General features: G+C 37.5%; 1 protein-coding gene across 1 annotated transcript in view; it reads left to right on the forward strand.

The window, feature by feature from the left end:
- The window catches only part of ACACB (acetyl-CoA carboxylase beta), a 1,510,375-nt gene that overhangs the window by 1,256,288 nt on the left and 234,286 nt on the right, over window positions 1–19,801 (forward strand). Inside the window, exon 43 of the mRNA XM_044068517.1 lies at window positions 17,378–17,498. Within this exon, the coding sequence (XP_043924452.1) occupies window positions 17,378–17,498 (121 nt within the window). The remainder of the gene's footprint in view (window positions 1–17,377; window positions 17,499–19,801) is intronic.

The following is a 19,801-nucleotide window of genomic DNA, read 5'->3' on the forward strand; positions in this document are numbered from 1 at the left end:
CCACATACCTGAAAACTCAAAACCACATAAAGCATAATAACGACCATACACACACATGCACACATACACTTACCTAACTACACTAAAACAAACAAAACAACACACAAACACAGCATAATACACAAACACACCTACCCTACCTATAAGCAGGGGGCCAAACCCCCTGCACAACCCCCACAGACACCCCTACTTGTATATAGCAGATTCAACATTTCCGCATTTGACATAGTGCAGTTTCGTGTAACTGCACTTTCCACTATTCAGTCTCGAAATACTGAAATTCAACATTTCAGTATTTCGAGGTTGTCTAGTGCACCTAGATATATATATATATATATATATATATATATATATATATATATATATATATATATATATATATGGGGGGTTTTGTATGCAAATGTATAAAATACTATACCTGTGTGTGTGTGTGTGTGTGTGTGTGTGTGTGTGTGTGTGTGTGTGTGTAGATAGACGGATAGATACACACACACACACTTTTTTTTTTTTTTTTTTTTTTTTTTATAACACTTTAACATGTTCTTTGGAGATAATAGCGGTGTACAGGATTCTGGAATTAGTGGTGGTAGATTATTTCATGGGTGAAGTTTGCAAATAGAACATATGCTAGCAAACAAGTCATTTGGGTCAGAGTGGAAGTACTATTAAGGAAAAGTTCATAGCACTATTGAGTCTTATTTGTTAGTTTTTCAAACACAGCCGAAGAAGGATTTGTACTTTTTCTGTGCATTTGAAGCCAATGTCTGTTCCAGGTTTCCTTTACTGGTCTGTATTGTTCTTATTCAGTTTCATGGTGATATGTTTTATAATTTCCTCATTCTGAAGAGTTCTAGCCTTCCTGTACAGAATATATTTATTAAATTATCACTTAAGACATGGGCAATATTTGCATAAAAGAAAACAAGTTATAGTAACATATTCCCAGTTGCAAACATACATCACATAAATTCTTTTGTATAATTATCATCTATCCAACAGTAATTCCTAGTTCCTGCCTTCCCTTAAATCTCATTCCTCCTCCAAAACATTATTCTGCACATATTGTTCCCACAATTTCTATTTTTTTTTCAGTGTAATTTGCTCCTACTCTTCTCTAAGGATTTCACTTCCAATTCTTTTACCCCGTTACAATATCCAGTGCTTCAAATACAGTTGGTTTAGACTTAGATTTCCATTTTCAAGTAAGTGCTTTATTGGCAGCCAACAGAATGAAACTTAACAAGGCTTTGCTATGCCTAGGCAATTCAGATCCTGTATCCCAGCTCAAAAAAATAATTTCCTTAGTTACACCCACCTGCTCCCCACTTTTGCTGAAGGAGTACTCGGTAGGGAATTTTTAAAATCTGCCAACTCATTACACTGCCAAAACATGTTTCCAGTTACATCTTTCTTCCCTAGTACACCTTCAACATTTTCCATCTACCTGAAGAAAAATTCTTTGGAGTCTGCTTGCGGTATAAAAGTACCTATTCAAATGCTTCCAGCCAAAAATCCCAAATCTTTTAGATTTTGTTGCATGTTTGTAAGCCATACATATATCCTCCAATTGTTTCTTTGTGAATTGCATACCTAATCTCAGTTCCCAGTATTTTCTGTCCTCATCTGATTGATTCCTACAGTTGTTATGCAATATTTTATATGCCCTGCTAATATTCTCTTCTGTTCTAGACTCATTTAAAAACTCAACCAGTGCAGGTTTTCATTTAAGATTCCCCTATCCCTTTCTAATTGTCTGTATTCTGATATTGATTCCTGATAGTGAAGGGAATCACTAGCCTGCAATCCAAATCTCCATTCTGCATTCCTGTGCTGGCTTAGTTGTTACTATACTTTCAGCAGTTTTATGAATATAATATTCTGTATGACTGTTTTTTCCTTAAGGATCTGCATCCAAAATCCCATTTTTCCCTTATTTCTTGAATTAACCCCCTGCTTCATCATCATCCCTTTCCACTTTGAGTTGTAGCTTTCTGCTTCTGTTGTGTATAAGAGCCTTAACTGTGTAGCTCTAAAATATCCTTTCAAATCAGGTAAACTCAAGCCTCATTGTTCTGTTGGGAAAATCAACTTTTTGACTCTTGCCCTCTTCCCCTCTCAAATAAAATCTTTCAATTCTTCATTAATTACTATCAACAACTTTTCCTCTGGTTGATAAAATTATACATCACCTGTGTTTAAAAGGACTTAAAAACATTGTTATTGCTTGAATCTTTTGCTTGAATCTTGCTATCCATGTCCATGGGCAAGAGCTTCCATTTCCTCAGTTTGTGTATTATCTTTTGTTTACTCTCTTTAAACACATCTTTAGCTGTCATAACCGAATCAATTGTTTTAATTCATACTTCTAAATACTTCATTTTATCAGGTCCCATAAATATGGCTATTGCTGGAACAATTCAAGTCTGTAGCTATACTTTTATATCCTGAAAAAAATGGAATTGTGTCAGAATATTCCAGAACACTGAGATGTCCTTTTCTGGTTCCATAATGTACAAAATATTGTCTGCAAATGAAGCCAACTTTCTTGAACATCATACCAATTATATCCTTGAATTTCTGAGTCTCTTATTTTCTTTGCCAGTAGTTCTAACTATAACAAAAATAAGAAAAGGAACGATAACACACCTGCCTGGTTCCTCTGTTCAGACACAACATATTAGAGAGGAACCCTCCCACTTTTTTCTTCTGATCCTTCATGTATTATTCTGGTTAACCTTATTTTTGTATCGGGGAAAATGCAAATACTTTCATTGCCGTACTCTTAAAATCGCAGCTTACTCTGTCGAATGCTTTCTCCGCATCAGGACCCACGAATAACAGTGGTATATTCTTGCATTCTGCTTCCCTCTGGATCATCATTGCTCTATCAATGTCAAATGATTGTCTCCTCTCCACAAAACCCATTGTTTCATATCTATCAATGTTGGTATCACCTTTGCATTCTTTTAGCTATTATAGACATAAGCACTTTATAATCATGATTTAAAATTGAAAAGGACCTGTATGAAGCTAAATCAGAGGGGTCTTTACAATCTTTAGGTATTACAGCCACCACAGTTTTTTTCTAGGATGTTGGTGCCTCCCCTCCTTTTAAAATACTGTTAAACAAAACCTTCCAGATCTTTATCACTTTTTCTTATATCCTAGCTTCCAAACTTCCGCCAAAATACCATTTATTGCCAGAGACTTTCCTGCAGATTGGTTATACATCACCATTTTTATCTCCTCCTATTTTTTTCAGTTAAGTTATGTGTGTTTGGCTCTAGATGAGACTTGCTAGATCCATGCATTTCTCTAAATGGGCATAACACTTGTTAGTGAAGTTGGCTACTGCATTTGTGTCAATGGCAGTGATATCGTGGGGAAATTTTAATTTCATCATGCAATTCTATAAGCCTCACCTTTTGAAGTAATTAAATATGGAGACATTGGTGTTAGGGGTTATGGTAGGCTGCAAACTAAATGTCACGTTTATGGTCTGAAATAACTGAAGAGTCAGTGGCAGTGACAGAACAGGTAACACATACACATTTAATGATGAAACCTCAGAAGGGTTCTTTTTCCACACCAGATACTTGGAGTAATGTCCCAATAATGACACTGCCATGCACAAAAAGGGGGAGGGTGCTGCACTCTTGTCTGTGCTATCCTTTAGATGAGACATTAAACCAAGGACTCATTTGCCTGAACTGGTAGTAGCTCAGGTGGATGTTAAAAATCCCATGGCACTTATTGAAAAAGTGTAGAGGTTACTTTATGAACATTTTCATTTATATTCTACCATAGCAAAAAAAATCAGTTGTTTACACTCTGTTTTTACATTAATATTTCCAGGTTATCAACACAAAAAAGTTATCTAAACAGTTTTTTATGTTTTTTTTTTTCCTTTTTTTACCTTTTATATGTACCATCTATCCCACCACCCTTTCTTTCATAACCATCTTATTTCACCTAGTACAGCATCCTCCTTCTTTTTTCTTGTTATTTAACAAATCCTCACATCTTTTTTCAACATTTCTACATTACTTGCATTTTCACAAATAATACTTTATATAGCTTATCAGTATTCTATTTCTTTACCATACAAGGTTGCAGTGGTGCAGCGGTTAGCATTGTCGCCTCACAGCAAGAGGTTCTCCCATTCGATTCTCGGCTGGAGTGCCTTCTGAGTGGAGTCTGAATGTTCTACCCACGGCCGTATGACATTTAAAGACATGCAGGTAGGTGCGTGCGTGAATGGGTGTGCCTTCTTTGAAGGTTGGGTGTCGGGCTGATAATTTGGCACCGTAAAAATCCACTGCCAATCATTATCAGACCTGAGTTCCGCTGTGGTGACCCCTAACCGGAAAAAGTCAAAAGACTTTATTTCTTTACCATACATTCTACATAATATTACATTCATATGCATACATTTACATCCTTCCCATCTATATTCATTTTTACATTTCCCAACATTTTTATTCATTTTGCAATCTAAAAACAATGTTTTATTCTTTCTTCACTACAATCAACACATTTTCTTTCCTTTAGTACCTTATATTTCATATCCAGTTTCACTGGTAAATTATCAAATGAAATTGCCCACAAAAAAATCTGCTTAATAAAAATGTTCAAACTTTTTTCTTCTGTTTTTATTCCCTTTTTCATCTTTAAATTCCTTCCATAGGTACACCCCCCCCCAAAACAAAATCAAAAGTCATACATTTTTTTGCCATCAGCATCACTTTATATTTTTATAGTTTCATTTTATTCTAATTTTTTTTCTTTCATCGTGTACTTCTTTTTATTGTCTGTTTTCTTCTCATACAATTTATAATATGCATAGAACATCTTACCTCTAATTTCTTTTATTCTTTCTCATTATCCAAAGTAAATTCACAGATGCTGAATGCACCCCTGGATTTCTTAAATTTAAACCACCTTATTTTTTATTATAAATTATCCTTCTCAGCCAGTCCAGCCTTTTACTCCAAATAAAACTAACAGTGTGAATTGTAGGTATTCTCCAAGATATGCTATTTTTCATAATACATAAGCATTCAATATATTTCTTTTTTTAAATAACTTTTCTACCAAGCTAACAGTTATTTATTCCATCATCTGTCTCCATTGACTTGTAACATTTTTATACTTGCCAAATTTCACTGCCAAAATATTGATTTCCTGTCTTGTGAAATATATCCCATTTATATATCCTCCAAAGAAATAAACTATGGGCCAAATGGCACTCAACAAAAAGCCCCTCAGACCACCTGCAATTCAGACAGCTAAGAAATGAAACAAAGCCATATTAGCCAATAAAAGAAACTACTACTACCAACTACAACAAGCCAACCAAAAAATCCCCAAAAATTCTGGCGAGACTTCAGTAACCTCCTACACCCTGGATGCTCAAGTACTCCCTCTCCCTCTGGCTCTGATCACAACAATCCCATCCAAATAGCTGACTCATTTAATACTTTTTTCACTGAAACTATACAATCCCTAGTCAACCAGCTATCCCCTAGCACCCCATGCTCTGCCGCAACCTATACCAATAATTCTCATGAATTTCACTTTCAGCCAGTGCTCACTTCACTCATCTGTAATCTCATACAGAAACGTAAACCCACTACACTCTCTGCTGATCAATTACCTGCAGAATACCTGCAAAAAGCTGCTGATGTCATAGCCTACCCCATATCCATCCTCATTAACAGAACTATTTCTGAAGGAACTATTCCCCTAATCTGGAAAATCTCTCACATTATTCCCCTGCATAAGGGTGGTAACTCCAAGGAGTTGTCCAATTATAGGCCCATAGCTATTCTATCTCCTTAATAATGGAGAAATGTATACACATACAACTGTTAACCTATCTACTTGATCACAATTTATTAGCACCCTGTCAACATGGCTTTAGACCATTTCATAGCACCACCTCTGCTCTCTTATCCTTCACTAACCATATTAACAGTAATCATAATAATGATACTCTATCCTCAGCTCTTTTTATTGACCTGTCCAAAGCATTTGACATGGTGAATTACCACCTGCTTATAGACACACTCAAAAACATGTCATTGGACAACCATACTATACAGTGGTTCCAATCATACCTACATAACAGGCAACAGGCTGTACACCAAAAACCCAGCAAGTGGAACAACAGGAAATTCAAAGGTGCAAAACCAAACACCCAACTCCACGGCTGTATAGACATGAAAAGTTTATTCCAACATAAAGGGTACAAAGGATTGGGCGCTTTCGTCTCCCACCTGGAGACGTCTTCAGAATCAATTCAAACAGGAAAAATTCTTCAATTTATACATATTGGTACTTACAAAATGGTAATTATTCAATTAAAATTATTCAAAATTGGATAACAATTAGTTTTAACCCTAAAAATGGTAGTAGTGATGGTTATACCTTAGCTATAGTTAACCCATAAAGGGCTAAAAGGCAACAAGAACCATAAACAAATATTTTGTTCTTGTTTCACTCCTCCAACTCTTAAAAGCTTTATATACATACAAGCCCACATAAAAATACATATTTATGTTGGAATAAACTTTTCGTGTCTATACAGCCATGGAGTTGGGTGTTTGGTTTTGCACCTTTGAATTTCCTGTTGTTCCACTTGCTGGGTTTTTGGTGTACGTTTATTGTTTCGAAGGTTCTTAGGCAACAGGCTGTACTATGGGAAAATACTTTATCTTGCCATCTCCCAGTCATTCTACGGGTCCCCCAAGGATCTATATTAGGCCCATTACTCTTCTCCATCTTTACTAATGACCTTCATTCTGTAATTCCACAAGCTGACTGTATCCAATACGCTGACGACTCCACACTCATATGCGCTGCTACTTCTCAATCAGAACTTCAGTCACTAACCCAAATGACCTTTAGTACAGTTGAAAACTGGCTCCTACAAAGACGTCTTATCCTTAACCCCAAAAAAAACAAAAATGCTACTATTTACCCCCACCCACAGAACCTCCCCACTTAACTTTACTATTACTTCAAATAACGGAACTATAATATCTCCTGAACCAACTACCAAACTACTCGGGGTACTAATAGATGATAACTTGTCTTTTGAACATCACATTAATAACACTATAAAAACAGTAAACAAGAATCTAGGTTCCCTCTATAGAATAAAACCCTTTCTAACACCTCCAGCCAGGGTTACTATTGCTCACACCCACCTCATCTCTACCTTGCTCTATGCCTCCCCTATCTATACCAAAATATGTAGAAGTAATCTGAGTAAACTTTCATCCTCCTACAACAATATTGCCAGATTTGCAGCTGGGTCCTCCTATAGAATTCATCACTGTATCAACCTGAATCAGCTAGGATGGTTAGAGCTGCCAAATTTAATTATTTTTAATCAATTAATAGTAGCCCATAAGATCCTGTATTTACCTCAAAATACACCCATACTTACATCCCTAGTCATCCCCTGTAACAATCTCAGGACCTTACGCTCATCAAATAACCTACTTGTACAAATATCAAAATCCAACAACTCAGCTGGTGACACCTTGTTCTCCAATACAGTAGGTAAAACCTGGAATATCCTCCCAAGCCAGCTAACCTCAATATCCTCTGTCAGCTTATTTAAAAGCAAGCTTAAACCCTACCTTAAATCACACTGGCTATGCCCCTGTGTTAACCCAGACTAAGCACCTGACTATTAACTAGACTCCCACAATTCCTAGCCTCCTATGATCATGATCTTGTGTTGTCTCACTAATTTTTAGTGAGCTTAACCTTCCTTAGGATTTTTTTCTCATGTAAATATGTATATACTGTGGAAAGATCAAACACCTTCATATAGTACCACAACCTAGGTGATAAAGAACACCATAAATCCATCCTTGTATGCAGATCTTCTATATTCTATCTATTGATCTCTAGTGTTTTCTTTCTTAGGTTTTTGTGTGACCTTAGTATCTATTAATATAAACTACTATATCTGTATCTAGTTTAGTCTTAGATTTCATTTTATTTCCCTAATAGAATACATAATATAAAATCCTAGGTTTGTAATATGTTATAAAGATTTGTAATACACCATTTCTAATGCAAATGTATTAGTCTTGCTCATCTATTCTTAGATAAATTTTTTTCTTTCCCTACTGAAATATAAAATATATAATCTTAGGCTTATACTATATTTTTAAAACTTCTTATGTACCAAATTCTACTGTTAATTTCTTTGTCTTGACCCTTTATGTTGTAATTTGTGGAGCTTTTCTCCCCGGACCTCCACTGAAAATGGACATATATCCAGCTGGACTAGCCTGGTCAACAAATGTAAAATAAATAAATAAAATAAATATTTTCTCACCACATTGCTTACATTTCATTTTATTTAATTGCAAATCAGCTTTTTTAGCAGCATTTCATGTTGAGTTATACATCCCTTACTTTTTGTTAACATTAAAATCATCTGCATATGTCATACACATTGGTAATATAACCAAGATTTCCTTCCATCTCCCATCTTGCCTCCCTCATTTTGTACATATGCCTGTACTACTGCATTAATTACTGATACAAATAAACACACATTCACTGGGCAACCCTGTTTTACTCTGCTCTTAATATTTATTTATTTATTTATTTTTCCCATCCATTAATTTATCATAACCTGTACCCTTGAATTTTCATAACATTTCTTTTTTACATTAACATGTTTTCCTTCTATACCATAGGCTTGTAACATTTGCCACTTTGTTTCAAGACTCACATTATCAAAGGCTTTAGCTGTGTCACACTTCAGTCTTACTTTTTTTCAGCATCATCTCTTCTACTACTACTATCACTGTAATTAACATTTCTTTCACCTGTCTTCCATTTATACTACACCTGCTACTATCTCATCCAACATTTTCTCCATCCTTTTGTAGTATTGTAAACATTTTGTAGTCTGTATTCATAGGTTCATAGGTTCATACTAGGCTATCTGCCCTAGCGCATTTATAAGCCTAGCCAGAGTGTGTGTGGCTTTCACCTCCCCTTAGGATGAGAATACTATACCCATTAGTTTGCTGTGCCTCTGTCCAGCAGTGATACAGAGATGATTCCCGGGGTAAACCTACGATCTCCCATCCACTCATCAAGATTTCTCTTGAACAGAGTCAGTGAGGGGCTCTGCCTCACATGGACTGGGATTCTGTTCCAAAGTGTAGGGAGTCTCTGGGTGATGAATCTGTCCCTCCAGCACGTCCTATTTATATCCGTGTTGAGGTTTAAGTCTCTTGCTCTCGTGGCTCTGGTGGATTTGGATTTTTTGAGGTGGAGCATGTCCATTAATTCCGGGTTGGACATGGCCTTGTATGTCAGGCACAGATCACCTCTGAGCAGACGGTATGCGACTGAATAGAGCTGGAGTTTCTTCAGTCGGGCATCGTATGACATATGTTTGAGCCCCTTTATCCTTTTGGTGAGGAACTTTTGGGGTCTTTCCAACTGCTGCAGGTGTCGGGTAAGGTACATTCCGAATGGGGCATTGTACTCAATCATTGGTCTGATAAGTGAAGAGTACAGGGTACAATGACCTCTCCTGATCTGGATGTGAATCCCTTCATGATCAGGTGGGCAATGTAGAAGGTCTTCCTAACCACTTTGACAATGTGAGTGTCAAAAGAGAGGTTACTGTCAACTTGGGTCCCCAGGTCCCTGATAACTTCTTCCGTGTTTAATGGATTACCACCTATGTGGTAATTAGGGTTACCTTGTTTTTCCCAAAGGGTATGACTATACATTTTTGGCATTTAGCTTAAGGCCATGGCTCTGGCACCAGTTATCCATTTCTATGAGACCTTTCTGGAGGATGTCTGTGTCTGATGGAGTGTCAATTATGGTGCCCAGTTTGCAGTCATCTGCAAGTTTTGTCAGCCACCATCCCCTATGTTTGCCTGCACTTCAGAAAAATAAATGCCGAACAAGAGGGGCCCAGGACTGAGCCCTGTGGGACACCGCCAGTGACCGGCTTAGAGTCTGACATGGCACCAGCAACTCTAACCTTGTGTGTTCTGTCCTTGAGCCAGTTTGCAACCCATCTTGTGACATATGGGTTTACATCTAAGCTGGTGAGCTTTTCTATGATGCCCGAGTGGGGTATTGTGTCAACGCTTTGCTAGGTCAAGGTAGGCTGTGTGAACTGCTTTACCCTCATCAATGGCTTTAGTGACTGTTTCAAAAGTCGACCAAGTTCAAGAGGCAGGATCTGCCCTTGACAAAGCCAAATTGGGTAGGATCCAGTGTCTGTAGGTCCCCAATGTCTTTATTTATGAGTTCCATTATGATTCTCTCCATAGCTTTGCAGACAAGGCTCATCAAGCTTATGGGGCGGTAATTTCCAGGGTCCGTAGAAGCACCGCCTTTGTGGAGTGGGACCACAGTTGCCGTACACCATTCTTTGGGTACATATCCTGTAGTAAGGCTAAGATTAAACAGCAGCCTTATGTGTAGGTTTAGTTCCTCATTGAGTTCGTGTAGCACACAGCCGGGGACACCGTCCGGTCCCATTGATGCTGTGTTTTTTGCTTTAGAGAGAGATAGTGTTATAGATCTTTAATTTTTATATATATGTATTCCATCTGTTTTTCCATATAAATTTTATTAATCTACCACATACATCATTTTTAATTGTGCATTCCATCATCCATTCATTTAATATTCAAAAAAATGATCTTTTATCTTTATCCATTTGCTTATAACACTCTTAACTTAAGCTATCCAATCCTGGTGCTCATTAATTCTTACCTTCTTTTATTACATTGTCTGTTTCTTCTATTCTTATTTTATTTTCTAAACATGTCAACTTTTTCATTTTTTTTTTTTGCTTTCCAATCTTATTCCCCATCCATTTCTTTTTTTTTTTCATATATCTTATCTACAAATTTTTCGTATCACCTCCATAATATTTTTGGTTTATATTTTGCCTCATTTACCATGTAAGACAGTGTCTATACTTCCTTCTCTCATTTTTACTTTTCCTAAATAAGGACAAACCTCATCTTTGTTTCTTTTTGAAAAAAAAATATTGGCCTATAAAGTATACTTTTTTACTTTTTTCTCTATTTTTTCATATATTGTTTGCATTTTTCTTCCTTTGCCATCTTAAGATGGTGTCTATCCTCCCTTCTCTCATTTTTACTTGTTTTTCTAAGTAAGGGTAAACCTCATCTTTCTTTCTTTTCAGGAAAAAAATCTTTGCCTGTAGAATATCATTTCAATGTTTTCTCTATTCTCTTCCTGTATCTGTTTGCATTTTGTCTACTTTCCATCTAAGATGGTGTCTAACCTTCCTTCTTTCATTTTTACTCCTTTCCTAAATAAGATGAAATCATCTTTCTTTTCAGAAAAATATTTGTCAGTATAACATCATCTTTACTTTTTATCTATTCTTTTTGTACATCTTTCTAATGCCCTTATTTTATCCTCTCCTATTTCTTTCTCATATGTCTGTAAAATTTCTTTATATTTCATCTTCTTTCATTTTTTATTCTTCTCTCCACTTCTAAATATACTTTATACTTCTTATACACCACACACTACTGTGTCCAGTTTTTATAAAATGGTCTCATTGTCATATAATCTTTCCATAATATCCCTTTTTCAAAGGTTCATAGGTCAGTACTAGGCTCTTGCAGGCCTTTTTTAGCCCAGCTAATTTCCCTTTTGTTGCCTGAGTTAACCTAACTCTTTTGATGTTAGATTGACCTTATTCATCTCATCATCAATAGTTATGTATTACTCCTAGTCAGAGTAATTGGGAACATACCATAGATAATTTGAGAGGACCTATGCATTTAGGAGCTCCCTTTACCCATTAGTAGAATGGGGCAGTTGTAGGGAAAATTTTCTATTTCCCATCTATAGATTGTGTTTGAATATGGACAATGATGAAGTCTGTTAAATTATGGATCTGTTCCAGAGCAGCAATATCCTCTGCTAGATATACCTGCTCCTCCAAATGGTTCTGTTGATATTGCAAAAGAGGTTTATATCCATAAACTAAGTATTTTTGATGCCATTTGGTTTTCTGATGCACAGTAGGTCCATTAGTATTGGGTCAGAGGATGTCTTGTATGCCAGACACAGGTCACCCCTTAGCAGTTTGTAGGATACTGAGTATAGTGACAGAGCTTTGAGTTGTTTCATGTAGGACATATTGTTTAGGCCTTGTATCCTTTCAGTAATATCCTTTCTTCTCTCTCTCTTCATTTCTTCCTCCTCTTTAAATATGCAGTGGTGTTTCTTTGGTTGGATTCTTGGCTTCTGTGCAGAGTTTGTATGTCCTCCCTGCATTTGTGTGGGTTTCCTCTGGGTGCTCCAGTTTCATCCCACATAAAAAGACATGCATCTGGAGCATTTCTCACCGGGCCTCTGCTGAAAATTGGCTTGTTCCAAGTCAGACTTTCCCAGTAAACAAATGTTAAATAAATAAATCCAACTCTGCAGCTGATCTATTTATTCCCTTTCCCTCCTTTATTATTTATTTGTCTTCCAAATAAATTTTCTCTTCCCATTCACAATTATTGTGTTTGAAATATGATTTTTCCCATCCATAACATCCATTGTTACCCACACTTCCTAACCCCAGGTCCATACTTTTCTTTCATCACATTATTTAACTTTGTGTACTTTATTGCATAGTGAAAGAAAAAATGGTTTTAACTCCAAATCTGAGATCCTAAATTGCACATTTTTCATTTTTAGTTGTAGTCCCAGGCTCCGAAATCTGTAAATTTCCAGCAAATTAAACCTTTCTCATGTCACTTCTCAGAAATTTTCAGCTCCGAAATGAATTTATGCTCTTGTGCCAATGTCAAACTATAGTAGCAAAATAATGCTGCCCATAATATCATTCCTGTTTACACTGCTATTATTTTTTACCTTTATTCTTACCACCAGACATATTCTCTGTGGCTGCTAAAAAGCTGCAATTCTTTGTCCTCACTCATTTTCTCCTTCCATACTTCCTTGCCTTGCTGCATCTTCATAAGTTCATCTTTTTTTAACAAAAAAAAAAAAAAACACGTTGTATAGGTAAACTCTTAAAACTAGTTACTCCACCAACTGAGAATACTTCCAATTTGTTTCCCTTCACTAGCTGCTATGTCTGTTTCTATCATCTGTTTCTTCCTTCTGCAATACTCTATTCAACACATCACTCTATTGTTCTTCCTCTTTCCTTTGGCTGTGCCTGGTTAATCAAATTTTTCTTAAACATTTATTTTGTCGTCTCCTCCTTTCTTCAGAAAGTTTTTGCCTGCTCCTCTTTCCATATCTGATGCTATCTCCTCAATCCTGGAATTTCTGGAACTGCAGTAACTTCTGTCCAGCACTACCTAGTGGGTCTATATCATATTATTGAATGTTCAGATCTGTGAACCTCTGTTCATCAAACCAACAAGAGCGAACATTCACATCAGCAAATTTCTAAACAGGGAATGACATTTAATCAACATTGTGACCGTCACACACACCTCAGTATGTGACACCCACCAATGTGTGGGACTGTGCCCTCTATCCCCACCTATATATGCCGACTCAGAAAATGCACTACCGTGGGGAAAAGGGAAAAATTTCCTGATGTTGGCCAACTAATTCTATTCCCTGTTTTAGACATTTGCTAATGTGAACTTTTGCTTAAGTGAACGTTCACTCTTGTTGGCTAGGCAAAAGGAGTTTTGTGGAGTTGAACCTCCGATTTAATGAAATAGACCAACACCTAACAGCTCCAGAGAGTACTTCACTTCCTCTCATTGAAAAGAATAGGGGAACTACCACAGTGTTCTGGCCAAATTTCCCTAGTCAATATGAATACCACCTTGGGTCTTCCTTGAAAAGATTACACCGGGTATAGGGACTAACATGGGTGTGATGACCCACCACTCGACCAGTAATCAAGGACCCTCAATGCTGAGCACTGGCAGCAGTGGGGGATGTTCGCTGACAGGATGACAGGTACACGCACAGTATTTCCAGATGCAGCATCGAGTGCAGTTTCCCTTAACAGCACACAGAGGACACAGTCAGTCCGGGGCTGGTTTCTCCTTCTTTCTCCAGATCCCCAATAAAACTCCCCACTGGCACAGTGTTGGGATCTAAGCTGAGTGACTAAGCCAAGACCATGAGCACCCTCTCTTTTCAACCAGTGCTTTTGTCCCTGCTGAAGCAGCTAACACACACACAAACACCTGGGAAAGGCCAGCAAAGGTTTACTAGCTATGCCACATTGTGCTCAGACTTTAAGGTAGTTTCCATTGCCATCAGTCACTCCTAGACAGCTACTTTAAGGCCCTTAACAAAGGGTGACCAATTTTACTGTGTAATATTAATACAAATGGTAGTTTGACCAAGAGCAAGGCTATTAGGAGTGGCCCACACAGTGTCACCAAATAAATATGCAAGTACTCTCAAAACTTAAATATCTCTACATAAATCTGCCACAATGAAAGGTTTAAATATATTTACTAATAAGTAATAAAAAAGCAAAACAACACTAAATATGTATTCACAGTGACATCAGAGTTCAGAATCACAGAAATATTTAAAACAACATTGCAGGACAGTCTCATACAAATAAAGAAAAATAATATCTAAACTAAGCTTCACTATATTCCTGACTGTATCTAAGAGAATTATACTATTCCCTAGTAACTTACTATTAGAGCAAGGCAGATGTGATGAATGTTTCTTGTCAGGTCCAAGACAGAATGCATAATGCTCTGTCTCACTCAGAGATTTTCAAAGTAATATCTCAAATATTACTGCAGGGATAGCTTGCAGAATTATGTCACTTCTTGTCATCTAGTTCCCAGGCCACCCCCCCCCCCCCCACAATTGCTGAAGCTGGCAGTATTTAGCATCTACCTGTAAAATACCCAGACAAGGGCTTTTGCTCAGATCTTTGGCAGATGCTGGAAGTTATTAAACAATTTCATTCTTTCATGCTTTGAGGTAGTAATTAGTTCACCCTAAAGACAATATAGAAAGCTTCTTAGTACAGACTTTGTGTGTCTAGCTGTATTGAAAACTTGAGAGGTAGTGTTAATGGCATAGCCTATAAAGTAATTTACTTTCAAATATTTTTCTAAAGTTTGCTGGATTGAGATTAACCCTCCAGTTTCCTCTGATAACATATACATTTAAACAGTTACAATAGTGCATGTACTGTATAATTCTGTTCTCTTCCAGTAGGGCACTCTGTGTATACATTTTAAGCACAAGCACTTACCTTTTCAACACAAACATCTTACAGAGCAGTTTGATATACACATGGCATTTAGAGGTTATAATTGACTCTCCGGCTGGCACAGACGTCCTCCAAAAGGGTCTCACTGAGACAGATACCTGATGTCAAAATCATGGCCTCAAGCTAAATGCCAAAAAGTGCATAGTCATCCCCTTTGGAAAAAACAAAGTACCCACAGACTACCACATAGGTGGTAGTCCCCTAAATACGGAAGAGGTAATAAGGGATCTGGGGACCCAAGTAGATAGTAATCTCACCTTTGATAATCACATTGCCAAAGTGGTTAGAAAATCCTTCTATGTGGCCCACCTAATCACAAAAGGGTTCACATCCAGATCAAAAGAGGTCATTGTGCCCCTCTACTCATCACTCATCAGACCCATCATAGAGCACAACACCCCATTTGGGATGTACCTTACAAGACACCTGCAACAGCTGGAAAGACCGCAGAAGTACCTCACCAAGAGGATCACTGGCCTCAAACAGATGCCTTATGTAGCTCGACTGAAGAAACTCCAGTTGTACTCAGTTGCATACCGCCTACTCAGAGGTGATCTCTGCCTGACATACAAGGCCATGTCCAACCCAGAGTTGATGGACATGCTCCACCTAAAGAAAACCTTATCCCCTCGAGCCACATGCTCTAGGGATCTAAACCTCACCACAACAATAAATAGGATGTGCTGGAGGGATAGATTCCTGTCCCAGAGACTTCCCATACTTTGGAACAAGATCCCAATCAACTTTAGGCAGAGCTCCTCGCTAACACTCTTCAAAAGAAACCTTGACAAGTGGATGGGAAACAGAAAGTTTACCTCGGGGATCACTTCAGTGGCTCTGCTGGACAAGGGAACAGGGAACTAATCTAAGGGGGTGGCGAAAGCCAACACATTCTGGCTAGGCTTATAAATGTGGGCAGATAGCCTAGTACCAACCTATGAACCTAATACATTTATAACACCAGCATCTTGTATGACTTACAGTTCTAATACATTTGTAACACCAACATATTGTATAAATGAGTTTGATATTCACAAATGACATATAATTATTTACAAAATTCCAGCTAGCTGTGTTGGCAGTATCTCCTTTTGTCACAATGGGTAACAGAATAAATAAAAATAAGTAAAATAAGGAGGAGAGAGAAAATGACTAAGGGAGTGAAGCAGGTAGATGCAGTCTTAATGAGGACCAGATCCAGAATAGTTTGGCCTATAATAAGTTTTCCCACTGTTTAATCCAGGGAATTCTTGTTTAAAAAAACAAAAAATATCTTGGCATACCCTGTGTTAGAGGTATAAATGCTCTAGTCTGTGGCTAGGTAATTGAAGTCAGCAAGGATTATGGAGTTATTGCTTATAGCAATTTCATCAAAAAAACTTCCAGGAATCTAATGTTATCATCTGGAGACTTGGAGGGTGTCCTGTAACATGCTTATAAGCCTGGTAGCTTGTCTTGTCCATGGGGAACGTCAATATTTTCAAATGTAAGTTATGGGATCTGTTTGTACACTGTGTGAGTTTTGTTTCTGTATGTGTCATACTAGGAACATTGCATAACCACACCGCTAGGAGTGGACTCCAGAGGATGAAGAAACATTTCTAGTCTTTGGCGACTTGAGAGCTGCTCCTCTGTCTCCCTAGTAGCCTTCATCCATGTGGTGCATTGGGGCACCACCAGATCATAGTCCCAGTCTAAACTCAGGGTCCACTTGTCCAGAAAATAGGAATGCCCTGCCCTAATCAAGGAAAGATATTTCATTTTGATCCTACAGAGGTTTTGTGAGGGTGAAGAATGTCATGAAAGTAAGGAATTCTGAGATGGCTTCCAGAAAACTCTGTGTACATTGTAACTAAATATACCAGAAAGGAAAATCTGCAAGATGATGCTACATTAAATATAAGCTGGGCTTCAACATTTATTTTTATTATTAATATAATAAAAAAGACAATATCTTCTGTTTGTGCAGTTTAAAGCTTTTGCTTTTGCGTGTTGTTATGAAATACATTGTGGCATAACCATCAGATTTGCATGATAATTTAACATGTATATATCTTCATGTCATATGTCATAAGTGCTTTTTGTAATTTCTAGGACAATCATAGTCCTGTGCCCATCATTAAAGCTGAAGACCCCATTGATAGAGAGATTGATTGTGTGCCTTCTAAGGCTCCTTATGATTGCAGAGCAATGCTGTCTGGCAGACCTCATCCTGGTAAGTAAAGACGTTGCACCTGTTTTGTGTTATTATTCTTTCAGTGCTTCCTGTGGTGTATCCCTTTCTTTTTTTTTTTTTTTTTTTGGTACCTGTAGAGTGTTCCCTGTGTATGTACTGACTTTTTCTTCACAGATAAAATGCAACCACTGTACTCTTAAACATACTAAACTGTTTATATTCATTGTAGACAGCAGTACTGCAGCCGTATTCCATATGATGGGATTTCTGTCACAGACAGACTAGTATTGCTACCAGAATTTCAAAGCAAAAGTGGTATTTCCTCCTAGGACCCTGGGTGCTAGGTTGCAATCTCTTTTCCAGAATAATAGATGGAACACATCTGTAAAGCTGTAAACATGATTGTAACCCACACAGCCGCTGGCTCTCTTATTTATGTCTACTGTTTTGTATTTTGATAGATTGTTTTGTTTGTGATCTTGGTGTGTCATACCCAGAAAAATGTCACCAACTAACATGCTAGTGGTAGACAGTCTCCTCCTCCAGTGCTTCTTCTGTTTGATGCAGTTTTATGACATTTTAAACTTTGAAGACCATAAAATGCTTAACAAAAATACTTGTTTTAATGAGATTTAGAAACCTAAAAGGTATATCAGATTACAGGCACCTAGTAATGTTAGGAGGCATGTCTACTTCAGGTAGTCAAGAGGTGTCTGAATTTGTGCCTAAAACGCATTCCTGTGAGAATGAGTATAAAGCTGAAATAATGGAAAAGCAAAAGGCTTCTAATGACAAATATGAGGCAGGTATGAGATATCTCAGTGACTCCTGGGTCCAGCACCCTGACTGTAGTTTAGCACCACCTGTGATGACCTTTTTGAAGAGAGGCAGAGGGCTTCATTTAGGCTTCTGAAAGTTAACTAAGTACTCCACAACTGGATACCAGTCTCCAGGCACTTATGGCTGGCAACTAATTCCATCCTGCAACTCTGTCCACTTCCCAGCTGCAGACTTTTCTTGCCAAACTCCTGATATGCTTTGCCTACCATTTTGGTTGATGACTTAGTGATTTCATGGCCTGTCTTGTTGTGATCCTCACTGCCCTGTGTTGCAGCTGTAGCTAATGGAATACCAGACATCTACGCTGGCAGCATCCTCTGTTCTGATGTCCAGTACTCTGACACCCCTTCCTGTTGCTTTTTTTTCTTTTGATTATAAACATTTTGCTGAGGACTACCTGGTAGAATTTAAAAGACCATCTCCTACACAGGCCCCTAGCCATGCCTGTCCACCTCTGGGTCTTCCCCTCATAAAAGAAGAAGACAAGTGTCTCCATTATATCCTCGTTCTCAGATCTAGGGCATAAAACATTTCTGTTCATTTCAGGTCCCGTCTACTGTAGGATTTGATACTGTTGAGGAAGATATTGATCTCTCCTGGGTCTCACCCAAAACCAAATAATGAACTTAATGAGACAGCATTTGAAGTTGGGAGTGAAGTTACAACTGTGTGTGTGAACAGTTTGACCCCTTATATAACAATCATGTAGCTGACATAGCAGGGATATTACTAAATGTTGTCAAGATTTTTCAGACCCGGCTTCATATAGACCCATTTAAATGTTAAACCATGATTGTAAAGTGTTTTTCCATAACAGCTAAAAGAATGGCAAAGGTGTTGCCAAAATTGATGAAAAATGACTTGCAAACATTTGACAACATTAATAGAACATTAAAGGTCCAGAGGGAAGCAGAATATAAGAAAATATCACTTTTGATGGTGGGGTCTTAATGCAGAGAAAGCATTTGACAGAGTAAGCAGGGATTTTATAAGTAGCGTAATGGAAACATTTGCATTCCCTGATACATAAATGGGGATAATTTGGAGGACATATGAGGGATCAGAGGCAGAAATTAAAGTGGGAAGCTTCCTGTCTGATAAGTTGTGTCTGACGAAAGGAAATTGGGCAGGTGTGTCCTCGTTCCTCCTTTCCCCTTTGCTATTTGTGTTATATTTAGAGCGACTAGCAAAGAAAATAAGGGAGTCCAACATTTACGAATATAATTGGTATGGTAATCAAGAAACGCTGGCCTTATTTGCAGACGATATATTGTACCTGATAAAAACAGAAAAGGACATCTTAGAGTTGTGGAATGTTTTGAAACAGTTTTCAAGTCTTTTTGGGATATAAAATTAATGAAGATAAAACAAAGGCTATAACTGTAAACTATGAACCCAAACATAAATTGATTTATCAGTACCCATATTTATGAGCTCACTATAGCATTAAGTATTTAAGAGTATGGCTTGAAAAGGATTATGTTATGGAATCTAAGGATATG

This window comes from Protopterus annectens, chromosome 4.part0, assembly GCF_019279795.1.
Source record: "Protopterus annectens isolate FY-2018-M chromosome 4.part0, PAN1.0, whole genome shotgun sequence".
Lineage (NCBI taxonomy): Eukaryota > Metazoa > Chordata > Ceratodontiformes > Protopteridae > Protopterus > Protopterus annectens.